Genomic DNA, 12,889 nt, shown 5'->3' with positions numbered 1-12,889 from the left:
TGGTCTGGCGTACATGTGACTCCGTACCCACAACAATTTGGTTGACTCTCAATTACTCTCTGGGCAATTAAGGATGGGAAATAAATGCTGGCCATGGCCAGTATGCCCTCTCCCTGTGATTGAATAAAAAATGTAGCAGAAGATTCAGATAATTTTGTGATTCCCCGCAGCCTGGTTTGCAGGTATAATTGGTGGGGTGGGATCTGGGAGAGGAGGCATTGGATGGGACCTGGGGGACAGGAGGGGGGAGAGGCAGGAGAGGGCAAGGGGATAGTGTTATGGGCGGGGGGGGGTGGGGGGTGGTGGTGTGCAGCGTGTTCTCCTCGCTTGCCGCTGCTGAAAGCTGTTTCATAATTGTTCGCGCTCCTTCTCTATGCATGTGTGGCCCTTGCGCATGATGCCACATGTACATTTTTTGTGATGACCTGTTGGGTCTGGAATTGTGCACATGCACAATGGCCTGCGTTTGTGGGTGCCAGCAGATATTTCTTTTCACTGCTTTTTCAAAGTTAAGTGCGTTATAATAGTTAGTTTTCTATTACTGAAGAAACCTGATATAAATTACTTTTGTCCTGAATAGCAATCAGTTAGACGAGTTGGTCACTTTGGTGGAGGTTGAGTCAATGGGTTTTAAAGTCATTGGTATTTAGAAGAAAGGGTGATCTTATTACAACAGAATTTAGAGGGGCCTTGGTAGAAAGGATACTTTCCCTCATGGATGATTATAGAACAGTTTAAAAGTAAGGAAACTTCCATTTAAGATGGAGATGAGGAGAATTTTCTTTCCTCAGTCTATCATTCGTCTTTTGAATTCTCTCCCACAGAGACCCTTCCTTCTGACCTGAAATGTTAACTCAGATTTCTTTTCATAGATACTGCCAGACCTGCTCAGCGTTTTCGGTAATATCTATTTTGTTTCTGATTTACAGAATCAGAAGCGCTTTTGGTTTTTAATAAGATCACCCCTGGTTGCCCTTTCTCTGCTGTAACTATTCTCACCCCTTATGCAGTTTCTGTCCATAATTCAAGTTCCTAAACCCAATTTAAGTTGTTCCTCACTGCAACTTCCTCAATACCTGCATGTCTTTCTCAATCTGATTGGATTGCAGACAGGATTTCACGTCTTACCAAACCAGCATTCTACAGAAATCCGTATTGCTTCTTGAGAGTTGTATTCTATTTCTATGATGATAGAATTCAAGATCCTATTTTTGAAAATTCCTCCCTCCCTCCTATCTCTTTCAGTTTGATATCATCAAACTTAGTAAGCTGTTTCTGTTCAGAATATTCACAAATCTAACAGAACAAGCAGCATTGATCTGAGACATGCCAATAATCCTTGCAACGTCTCACTAATTGTTGTCATGATGATTTATGGTTAGGCCACTCTTGGAGTACTGCATTCAATTCTTGTCTCCCTGCTATAGGAAGGATGATATGAAACTTGAAAGGGTTCAGAAAGGATTTACAAGAATGTTGCCAGGGTTGGAGGGTTTGAGTAATAGGGAGAGGCTGAAGAGGCTGGGACTATTTTCCCTGGAGTGTTGGAGGCTGAAGAGTGACCTTGTAGAGATTTATAAAATCATGAGGGGCATGGATAGTGTGAACAGCCAAGGTCTTTTCCCCAGGGAAGGGGAGTCCGAAACTAGAGGGCGTAGATTTAAGGTAAGACGGTAAAGGTTTATAAAGGACTTGCAGGGCAACTTTTTCACACACAGGACGGTGCATGTACGGAATGAGCTGCCAGGGGAAATGTTGGAGGCTGGTACAGTAACAATATTTTAAAAGGCATCCGGATGGGTATATTAACAGGAAGGGTTTAGAGGGATGTAGGCCAAATGCTGGCAAATGGGACTATGTTAATTTAGGATATCAGGTTGGACTAAAGGGTCCGTTTCCATGCTGTAAAATTCTGACTATGACTGACTGTAGTTCTGCATGAAAAATATTTCTGCATAATTTCAGAAGCGTACTACCAACTTTACAGACTAATCTTCTGCTTCATACTTTTTCAAAATCTAGATAAAACAGCATTTATTTTGTTTATACAATTCATCTTATTGTTAAAATACAAGAGCTTCATTTAACATAAAATGGAATTTGTGACTGATGCTCTATACAGATGGAAAAGTGCATTTCATACTTTTGTGTTGTACCTGAGTCATTAGCTGCATCTGTGCAGTCATGACATTAAGTTTACATTTTGTTTTCTTCTTTTCTACAGCAAGACATAACAATGAAAACCCAGACAGAAACCGAACAAGAAAATGATTCAACGTCAAATGCGAATCAAAACAATTTTCAATATTCTATCCTGCACAAAACAACAACTAAAAAAGGTAGATTGGCTAATTCTACCCACTAGCTTCTTCACTTCTGACTTCACCCAACACTTCCTGATGTCAGCTATGTGTTAATTGCAACAATCACATCTTCATCACTTCATCATTGCACTTGAGATCTTGATTAGTCAAGGAAATCTCTGACCTTTACCATTCAGCACCTCATGATCCTCCAGTCTACAATTCCCACTTCCATATCTTCAACGCCTTCACAAATTTCCAGCCTTTATCTTTGACCAAGCAGAAAACTGCGAGGACTATGGACCTAATCAATCACTGTCCCACCTCTACCGTTTAATTCTGTCACCTTGCAGACAGAGCTAGAGGAGTATACAACATTGAAGCTGGCCCTTTGGCCCAACTCGTTTCCTGGCGCCAACCAGGTTTTATAGAGTCATAGAGCCATACAGCTTGGAAACGGAGCTTTCAGTCCAACCAGTACATCCCAACCATAACCCCAAACTAAACTAGTCCCACCTGCCTGCGCTTTGCCCAAATCGCTCCAAACATTTCTTACTCACATACTTATCTAAATGTTGTAACTGTAGCCACATATACCACTTCCTTTGGAAATTCATCCCACAAATGACCCACTCTGTGTAAAAAAGTAAAATTGCCCCTTGTGTCTTTTTTTAAATCTTTCTCCTCTCTCCTTAAAAATATTTCCCTCTACTCTTGAAATCCCCCAGCCTAGGGAAAAGACACCTGCCATTCATCTTATCTACACTCCTTATATTTTTATAAACCTCTATAATGTTACCTCACAAACTCTTACGCTCCAGCGAAAAAAGTCCCAGCCTATCCAGCCTGTCCTTATAACTCAAATCCTCCATTCCTGGCAATGTCCTGGTAATTCTCTTCTGAACCCTCTCCAGCTTAACTATATCCTTTCTATGAAAGGGAGACCAGAACTGGGCACATCAATTCTGAAGAAGAGTCAGTGGATCTAAAATTTTGATTCTACTTTCTCTCCACAGATGTTGCCAGATGCCCTGACTTCCTCTCGCAATTTCTGTTTTAGTTTCAGATTTCCAGCCTCAGAAGTTCTTTGTGTGGCTTAATTTGGATGTAGAATGGCGAGGTGTAGACATTAGGTATTTGATTCGTTTAGATGAATCTAAATCAGAAATTGCTGGAAAAACCAAGTAGGTTTGGCAGCATCAGCAGAGCGAAAGCAGAGTTAACGTTTCATTAATCCTTCTTCAGAACAAGTTTTTCATTTTTGTTTTCATTTTCTCATGATTTGGTTTGATTGCCATGTACAGTTTGATTAGCCTTTGTCTGATGAAAAATTCAACTTTTTTCTCAGGACCTATTGGCCTAATTCTCATTGTTGCATCTATAATTGCTTCTGTCAGTGGACTAATCTTTGGTTATGAACTGGCAAACATTTCTGGAGCTCTTCTACAGCTGAGCACGGAATTCCATCTCACCTGTGAGAAACAAGAAATAATTGTAAGTGCAATCATTATGGGAGGCATAGTGGGTTCGCTTGCTGGTGGTTACATCATTGATCGATGGGAAAGACGGATCGCAGTCGTTGTAACATCTTGCAGTTACGTATTGGGAGCTGTCATTCTATCAGCATCTACCTCCTATGCAATGCTAATTGGAGGACGCATCATCGTGGGAATTGCTACAACTTCAGGTGTAACTGCCGCATGTATATACATATCAGAGATTGCACCATCAGACAGAAGAGGCATGTTGGTATCGCTGACTGAATTCATGACTGTTATTGGTGTTCTGTTTGCCTATGTTTTTAATTATGCTTTCTCCCACACTTCAAATGGATGGCGGTATATGTTTGCAATTGCTATTCCACCTGCGGCACTGCAAGTTATTAGCATATTCTTCCTTCCCCCAAGTCCTCGGTCTATGGTTAAGAAAGGAAATGAAGAAAAAGCAAGCCTTGTCCTGAAAAAGATCAGATCATATTCCACTGTTGATGATGAACTTGCAAACATCAAATCTTCCCTGAGCAATGAAAGCAATTGTAAGTTTGTAGATCTATTTAGGTCAAACAACCTGAGAATGCGACTCTGTATAGGACTTGGTTTGGTCACATTTTTGCAAGCTACAGGTCAACCAAATGTTTTATTTTATGCCTCTACTATTTTAAGATCTGTTGGCTTTGCAAGTGATTCAACAGCAACATTGGCTTCAGTTAGTTTTGGGCTAGTGAAAGTGCTTGGCACAATTTTGGTAATGTTGCTCATTGACAAAGTAGGGCGTAAAACATTTCTTTGCATAGGAAGTACCATTATTATGATATCATTGATTATATTAGCATTACTGATCCATAAAATCCCAATGCAGTTCACAGATATCTGCAATTATCCCAATCACACTAATCACTGGCAAGATAATATCACATCTTCAATGCATGGACAACATTCAGCAGCTGTTACTGTTTTTCCTTCAAGAATAAACTTTAGTTCATCAGCAACAAAACAAGACAATATGACAATTATACAAAATGTATACTCCTCGCCATTTATGGGAAGCCCTGAGACAGATGGACATAGGAATGAACCAATTTCTCCGGCGTTAAAGTGGCTTTGTCTCTGTTTCCTGCTTGTATACGTTGCTGCCTATTCTACAAGTTTTGGACCAGGTAAGTAACTCTTACGTAGTAATGAATCCCCCACAGATCATGCCATTGGTTGTAAACTTTATAAACCCTTTGAGGTGTAAAAGTTTAAAGGTAAATTCGCTCAAGTCCTATAAAACATAAGGCCTCTGTCGTTGGAGAGAGAGATGACTGGTAGTGGTTTAACCGGCAGGTCAGTACATCTCAGGTAAGGGAAAGAGATTGAGAAGGAAAGTCCTTCATAGTAACCTCAGCCAATGCAGGAACTGAACCTGCACTGTTGGCATCACTGTGTATCAGAAATCAGCCAACAAGCCAACTGACCTAACCAATGCTAAACTTTGTTTAGTTGATTTAAAAAATATTGTGGTATAATTTTGAATCAAAACATAATAGTGAGAAACCAACACTGATTCTGTCCTGTAGAATGATGTCTGCTGAAAGTTTTGTGTTCAAAATGATGCGCAATTTGACTTGTTTGTAAAAGGATTGTCAATGATACGTACATTTAATTATTTTCTTCTCTCTTTGGCTACAGTAATTTGGGTGCTCTTGAGTGAAATTTTTCCAATAGGGATAAAAGGCAGGGCTGTGGCTCTCATAGGATGCATGAACTGGGCCTTGAGTCTGCTCATTGCTTTGACTTTTCTGTCTGCGACAGGTAAGGCACATCCACAAAGGCTTTTGGCAAATGTAATTTTAGGATGAAACCCAGAATTTATATCTTGGGAATAATTGTGGCCGCAGATTGACTCACTATTTACTTGACTCATTTTACTGATCAAACCAGATCTTCCAAGTCTGACAAAAGTGGGCTTTTTCTGACCCAACTTGTGGGTGCACCTGCACCTCTGGCACAGCAGTAGTTTTACAATGGAAATCCTGTATTCCCTGCTATCTGTTAAATGAAAGGACCACAGGCATTGGAAACATTTGCATAGGAAACTTTGTACCTGAAGGATATGTTGGAATATCCACTCAGGGGAATATCTGTAGAAATGCTGCAGCTGGCCTATAAATAGTACATTGTAGCAGGACCAGAAAGCGAAATAACAGGATGCCAGGGGCATGATAGAAAATTTATTTCTTTTACTGTTAAAATTTGGAGATGCCACTGCAGGAGGTATACAGAAAGGGCAGGCCTATTTGCAACTGAAGACCACCCTCCAGCAAAAGCACGGGCACAAACAACCTCAAAGAACATCACATACTGAGACCACATGACTCCAAATAAGGAAGAACTTTGCTGCTGACAACAATCAGGTTTATCTTCTGCATTAAGCACAAATCTTGTGGATCCTATTCAGTTTGAAATAATTTTGAGATGGTACATTCATATCTTCTGTGGATGCTGTTTCCGAATTGTGTCCAATAATTGCAGTGCTTCATACACTCTTCCGTCATGTCGAACCAATATAGCAAATTGCAGATTCTCAAAATGTAATGGCAGATTTCACTTGCTTGGAATTACTAGTCCATGTAATTCATAGTCCAGATCATTTAGTTTCTAGATACCATGCACATGATGGTATTTCTTTGACCAGATACCTGCTAAACATGAATTGAACACAAAGTCATTCTTTCCATGAAGGCTAAAGTATTGCTGTGAATGGACACTATTCTGAAAATTGCCTGTACCTGAATGGGTAGGCCTGAGGTCCACCCATTTAAATGAGACTAACGAGCAGCGGGCAGCTGGTGGAGATTGCCAGCAAACTCATTAACAAAGGATTTGGAATATAGGGTCTTTGACTTGCCAGCAGTAGCTTCAGGTACCTGCTTAAAAGGAAGAGATTACACAAAGCTCTGATTGAAATTCCTGAATGTTGTTGGCTCCAAGCAGGTGGGGAGTATTGCATCACACTCCTGAATACAACATTCACTGTAAGTGCAATCTCCACCAAATACTCTGGTTTAGATATAGCCCTCTCAAAACTCAGAAGTCACAGAGATCAACAGCACAAAGTCTGCGCCAGTCAAAAGAGCCACCTAACTATTCTAATTCTATTTTCTACTACTTGATCCATGGCCTTGTATGCCTTGGCATCACCAGTGAACATCTAAATTTCCTTTTCCTTTGTTCAAGGGATCAGGGTGCTGCTGGCCAGGCCAGCATTTATTGCCCATCTCTAATTGCTCAGAGGGCAATCAAAGGTCAACCACATTGCTGTGGGTCTGGAGTCACATGTAGGTTAGACCAGGTAAGGGTGGCAACTTCCTTCTCCAAAGGACATTAGTGAATCAGATGGATTTTTCCCCTGACAATCAGCAATGGATTTACAGTCATCATTAGATCCTTAATTCCAGATTTTTAAAAAAAAATTCAAAGTACACCATCTGCCATGGCGGGATTTGAACCCTGGACCCCAGGACATTAGCTGGGTCTGTGGAATAACAGTCCAGTGATATTACCTCTAGGCCTTCATCTCCCCATAGGAGGAGAATGTAATGAGAGTTTCTGCCTCTACTACCCTTACATGCAGTCATTTCCAGATTCCCACCATCCTCTGGGTGAAAATAATTTTCCTCACATCCCCTCTAAACCTCCGGCCCCCTAACGTAGGTCTATGCCCCGGACATTAATTCTAATTCCACTAAGGAGAAAGGTTTCTTTCTGTCTACTCTCTCTATGCCCCTCATAATTTTATATATCTCAAAAATTTCTCCATCAGACTCCCCTCGTCTGAGGGAAAACAACGTCAGATGATGCAATCTCTCTTTATAACTAAAACTTTGCAGCCCAGGCAACATCTTGGTGAATTTCCTTTACATTCTTTCCAGTGTAATCCCATCCCTCCTATAATGTGGATTCCAGAACTGTACAAAATACTCCAGCTGTTGCCTAACTAAATTGTATACAGTTAATGTCAATTCATGCAGGATTAAGTAATAGCCTGACTTGTGGCTTGTGCAGGGTAGGCTTTGAAGAGATAGGAGATGAGTTACTCGCTACAGAAGTCCCGATCTCTAACCAGTTTTTGTAGCCACAGTATTTATATGGCCTGTTGAATTCAGTTCTTATCAATAATATCAACAGGATGTAGATAGTGGGAGATTCAGTTATGATAATGCCTGTAAATATCAAGGTAAGAAAAATGGATTTTCTCTTATTGGAGCTGGTCAATGCCTGGCACTTGCATAGCACAAATGTTACTTGGTAATTAGCACAAGTCTAAATGCTGTCCAGTTCTTGCTATATTTGGATGGACTGCTTTAGTTTCTGAGGAGCTGTGAATGGTGCTGAACATTGTGCAATCACAGGCAACATCCCAACTTCTGACCTTCTGATAGATGGAAGGTCATTGAAACAATTGAAGTAATTACTAATCTGAAGGCCTTCTACAGAGATATCCTGGAACTGAGACGACTGACCTCCAACAATCACAAACCTCGTTTCCAAAATTGGAGAATTTTCCCCTTTTGTCATTGACTGTAGCTTTGTTAGAGTTCCTGATGCCACACTCAGTCAAATGATGTCAAGATCAATCACCTTTGCTTTCCCTCTGGAGTTGAGCTTTTTTTCTTGTGTTTGGATCAAGACTGTATTGATTGAGGTCAGGAGTTCTACAGGATGTACCTGAGCAATTATCCACTTTTACGGATACATATCTGGCATGACAGATTATACTCAAATACAAGTACTATTGCTGGAATCAATATCCAGAATTTTCAGTCATTTTTGGGTATCATATGGCGTGAATTGAATTGACTGATGACTAGCATCTGTGATATTGAGGACCTCCGGAAGTTACTGTGATGGAGCATCCACTGGAAGCATCTGCTGTCCACCAGTCTTGCACAGCTCCATTATAATGAACAAAGGTTTCCCAATAGAGGTCAATTGCCAGGCAGAGCAAGTTTCTGTTCTGTGAGCATCTTTGCTGCCCTCAGGCTTGCTACCATAAGCCACAGTGCAAATCCGTTACTGTAGCAAGGTCGGATGGCGGTATCATGGTAAAGGCATTGAATTAGTAATCCAGAGGTTCAGATCAATGGTCTTGGGACGTGTGTTCAATTCTACCATAGCAGCTGCTGGAATTTGAATTCATTTAATAAGTCTGGTGTTCTGAAAGGTCTTTGCAGCCAAAATGCAGCATGAGGCCGGCAAGTTCATCACGGGTTCAAATCTACCTCAACTTTTGACTATGTATGAACAATATTGATCCATGGGATTGACGCAACATAATATTCTTCTGCATAATGCTTTGCTGCACGTTGACTGGATCTTTAGTTATTTTTTGCCTGTCATTTCTAAGCATTATGGCTAGTGTCTTCTGTCTTTATATCTTTCCCAAACTGCCATCCTCACCTTAGGTGAGTCTTGGATCTGATTAACCCACTTAAGAGGAAACTACTGGAAATTCTAACTAAGCTGAAAAGCATTGTACTTTGTTTCTAATATTCTGTCTCTAATTTGCTAAAACAAAGTTCAAATTCTCATGTCCCATCTCCAACATATGAGAAGTATATGGAATTATTAACATGCAAGAGCGAAAATAAATTGACTTAAATCTTAAGCCATTTTCCCAATGGTCCAGGTATTTAACTGGTTCTTCTGATTATGTAAATATTTATTAAATATTCAGTTGGTTGGCTGAGTGATTACTTTTAATATCAGTCAAACTAGAGTCGCCAATGTCACCAAAAAAGCAACATGCTAATGCTTTGATTGCTCATGCTTCATCAACACAGTTGAATGAACTTTTTCTATTGTATATGCCCAGAACTCAGTGTTCTGGGATAAATCACCCTTACTTCATATACATGACATCTCTCCAAGATTTATAGAATAGGACGTACAATTTTCCTATCTATCTCATGTTACTGAATCAGCCCTTGGCTGGGACAGCCAAAACTTCCTTTTCTAATTGTAAAGCTAAGTACAAAAGTCAGAAATGCTAGAAATTAGATGAGAATGTGTTTCAAATGATCCCTGTATTTATATAGACCTATATTTTGCATTAATAAGTTTCAAATATGGATAAGGAATGAGTGGAAATGGAAAACTAAACCAAGATGCAACCCAATAACTCTTTGGACTTTTTCTCCATTGACTAGACCATAAACCAAATGATGCAAAATGCTTCTGCCTATACTTGGATGAGTGTTCAGAAGAAACATTTAAATAAAGGCCCGTTCAGTCATTTTCAGAATATTGCCTTAACAGCCCTATGAAGAATAAACCAAACTATTTTCAAATTACTATTTTACTGGCAGTTAAGAGACTTCGACCTTGTTTTGTATTTGATTACCAAAGCTTGCAACAGCAAAACTGCACCCAAATGTTGGCAGTACTCTCTGGTGTGCTTTGTAGATTTCATTTTATAGGACCATCCTGTGAGCAAATCTACTGCCAAGTATTCTCGTTACAAAAGTGACCAAATTTTAAAGGTAGTTTATTAGATGCAAAGCTTTGGAGTTTTTTTAAAATAGAAAAACCCACATCATATGATCCTTAGGCTTCAGCAAAGCTCAGAGTGAACCTTTGTGGTGAGTAGGAAATCTGCCTTTATGGAGCTGAAGCCTAATGAAAAAGTGACACTATAGTGTCTTATCATTGTCAAATATCAACAACCACTTCATACAAGTAATTGTTTTGAAAATTCATTGACTAATGAGTATTGGCATATCACTGGAGAATGTTTGGCTTTGCACTTCCAAAGATTAAATCATTATTTGAAATGCTTTAAAGAATTCAACCACAATAAGGTACTATTGACTGAGATTCTTATCACCTAACATTAAAAGGTCAGATTTGGATCAACTCAGCTGCAGTTGATGGTAAATTGAGTCCAAATAACTCAACTATTCAGCGAATATGCACTGTGTATTTATCAAGATTAAACAAAGGTTCTTACACAGTGAATATTGAAACAATTGAAATTTCCAAGACTAAGATCAATAGATTTTTGTGGAATGGAGTTTTCAAGAGATATATTGGCAAGTAAATGGATTTATGATAAGGGTCAGCCAGAATTTAATTGGATAATAAGCTCAAGGAACACTCTGCCTCTTCATGATTTTGTGTTCTTATTGCAGGAATATACATTGACAAAGTATTTGTTTGACAAACAAGGAGGCCTTCCATGCACAACTTTCTGCCAATTAAAAAAATAACTTACAGCTGGCTGAGGCATACATTGAATTCACGTCTTTAGAGTGAACTAGCATTTGCATGGTAATTTTGATGTTGTTCTCATAGCAAACCTGTGGAGTGTGAACCTATCATAAAATTGTTTTGTTCTTCTTTTGGAAATGTGCTTACGTTTATTGTTATTTGATGGTTCCAGAATTAATTGGCCTCATGTGGGTTCTTCTAATATACGCAATTCTCAGTTTTGTGGGATTGCTTTTTATCATATTCGTTGTACCTGAGACAAAAGGTCAGACCCTAGAGGAGATATCTCAACAGCTAGACCAAGGGTAAGTTCACGTAAAATCCAATATTCCTATGGTAAGTACAACAGGTTAATGAATCAGATTTAATGGTGGCCAGTATTTTGAAGTTGGTAAAAAATTAAATACGATGGGCAATGTCAGTGAGGTTACACAGTTTGACAGTTTCTTGCTGCCTTTGTGATGGCTGACTCAATATTCTTGGCTGTTCTGACATTTCAGGACATTAAGCTTGAAAAAGTCGTTTTATTTTGTCCTAGTTTTTGCAAAAATGCAACAGAATTAAACCATCTTCAGTTTATTTCTTAAGCTGATTTTTAAAAGTCAAACTTTATCGGTATGTAGACTTATGCAAGTTCCAATTTAATCATGAATGGGAGGATAATGAAGGCAGTAAAGCACAGAAAGGCCAATTATTAAACTGCTTTTGGTTTTCTTCATTAGGCTGACCCAATGGGAAGTCAGTCTGATCAGAGTGTTATAAAACTTGTTTATTGCATTATGAGATCATCTACTAATGAAAACAAATGTCATAGGCCTCCTGATACTTGGGTACAGCTTGTTGTGTCGGGCTGCTCAGGATCCCGTAAGGCGCATTGAAAGCCTGAGCCAATGAGATAATGTGTGACCAGTTGTGCAGGGCCAAAGACATAAAGAATAGACACAAGAAATCACCTCTCAAGATTATGAATCTGTGCCATGTCTTTGGGTTTCCTGCAGTGGGAAGAAGATCACCCATGAGTACCATTATGAAAGTGAAAATTTGGGCCTGGCAAAAGACTGGTACATGTACAAGTCGGCAAATTGTGTACCATATGGCAAACCATGCAAATAAGCTGTGCTTTGCATCTCCACTATCATTCGCTAATCTTTCTGCTGTGGGTTCATCTGTCTTAAATGTGCTTCAATTCTATCCAGCTAAACAATCAACATCATTGGTTGGTTAATTTGGTAAACAGGTGAAAACAAGATCGAAATATGTGCAGTATAAACATGTTTGTTTTAATAGCTGGTTTTAGCACATAGAGTTCTCCCTAATTGCTGATTATTATAATTTGAATTTGTCTGGGGATGTTCAAAGATATTTCTGCAGGTTTAGCAATGAACTGCTGATTGGATTTTTTTTTCTATGGAGCGGTAAATGTATGATCCCCACATTCACTTCCACTGACCGCACAGCATCTGAAATCTTTCAGGATTCCATTCGGACTGAACAAGGGGGCATAGTGGACATAGCACTATATATCCTGAGGATGACCTGCAAAGGACAAATGTCCTGTCGACATGATGATGTGGGAAGGGGGAGAAGCAGTCCTCTTCACTCTCTTGCAGCTGGTGCTGATTCACTCATGGCCTCCTCCCACTCCTCTTGCACAACAAGAGCGCCCTCTATAGCAAATTATAGGTGACTCCAAGAAGAAGGTACTCATTCACATTAGATTAAATCCTGCAAGTATTTTCAGAACAAAACTCACTAAAGCCTTTACAAAGTATGCCAGAACATCTCCCAATCTCTTCCAAACATTTTGTTTTCCCAAACTCCAGCAGCAAAAGAATA

General features: G+C 39.5%; 1 protein-coding gene across 11 annotated transcripts in view; it reads left to right on the top strand.

Annotated features, from left to right (window-relative positions):
• The window catches only part of slc2a12 (solute carrier family 2 member 12), an 85,506-nt gene that overhangs the window by 48,307 nt on the left and 24,310 nt on the right, over nt 1-12,889 (top strand). For 7 of the 11 annotated variants that reach the window (XM_048532000.2, XM_059645297.1, XM_059645298.1 and 4 more), the window contains 4 exons: nt 2,225-2,339; nt 3,652-4,959; nt 5,474-5,596; nt 11,226-11,358. In XM_048532000.2, the coding sequence (XP_048387957.2) occupies nt 2,225-2,339; nt 3,652-4,959; nt 5,474-5,596; nt 11,226-11,358 (1,679 nt within the window). The other 4 variants (XM_059645304.1, XM_048532005.2, XM_048532003.2 and 1 more) reach the window with 3 other exon arrangements.

Source organism: Stegostoma tigrinum, chromosome 4 (assembly GCF_030684315.1).
Source record: "Stegostoma tigrinum isolate sSteTig4 chromosome 4, sSteTig4.hap1, whole genome shotgun sequence".
Classification (NCBI taxonomy): Eukaryota; Metazoa; Chordata; class Chondrichthyes; order Orectolobiformes; family Stegostomatidae; genus Stegostoma; species Stegostoma tigrinum.
The sequence above is the reverse complement of the archived record's forward strand: the minus strand, read 5'-3'. Positions and strand labels throughout refer to the sequence as shown.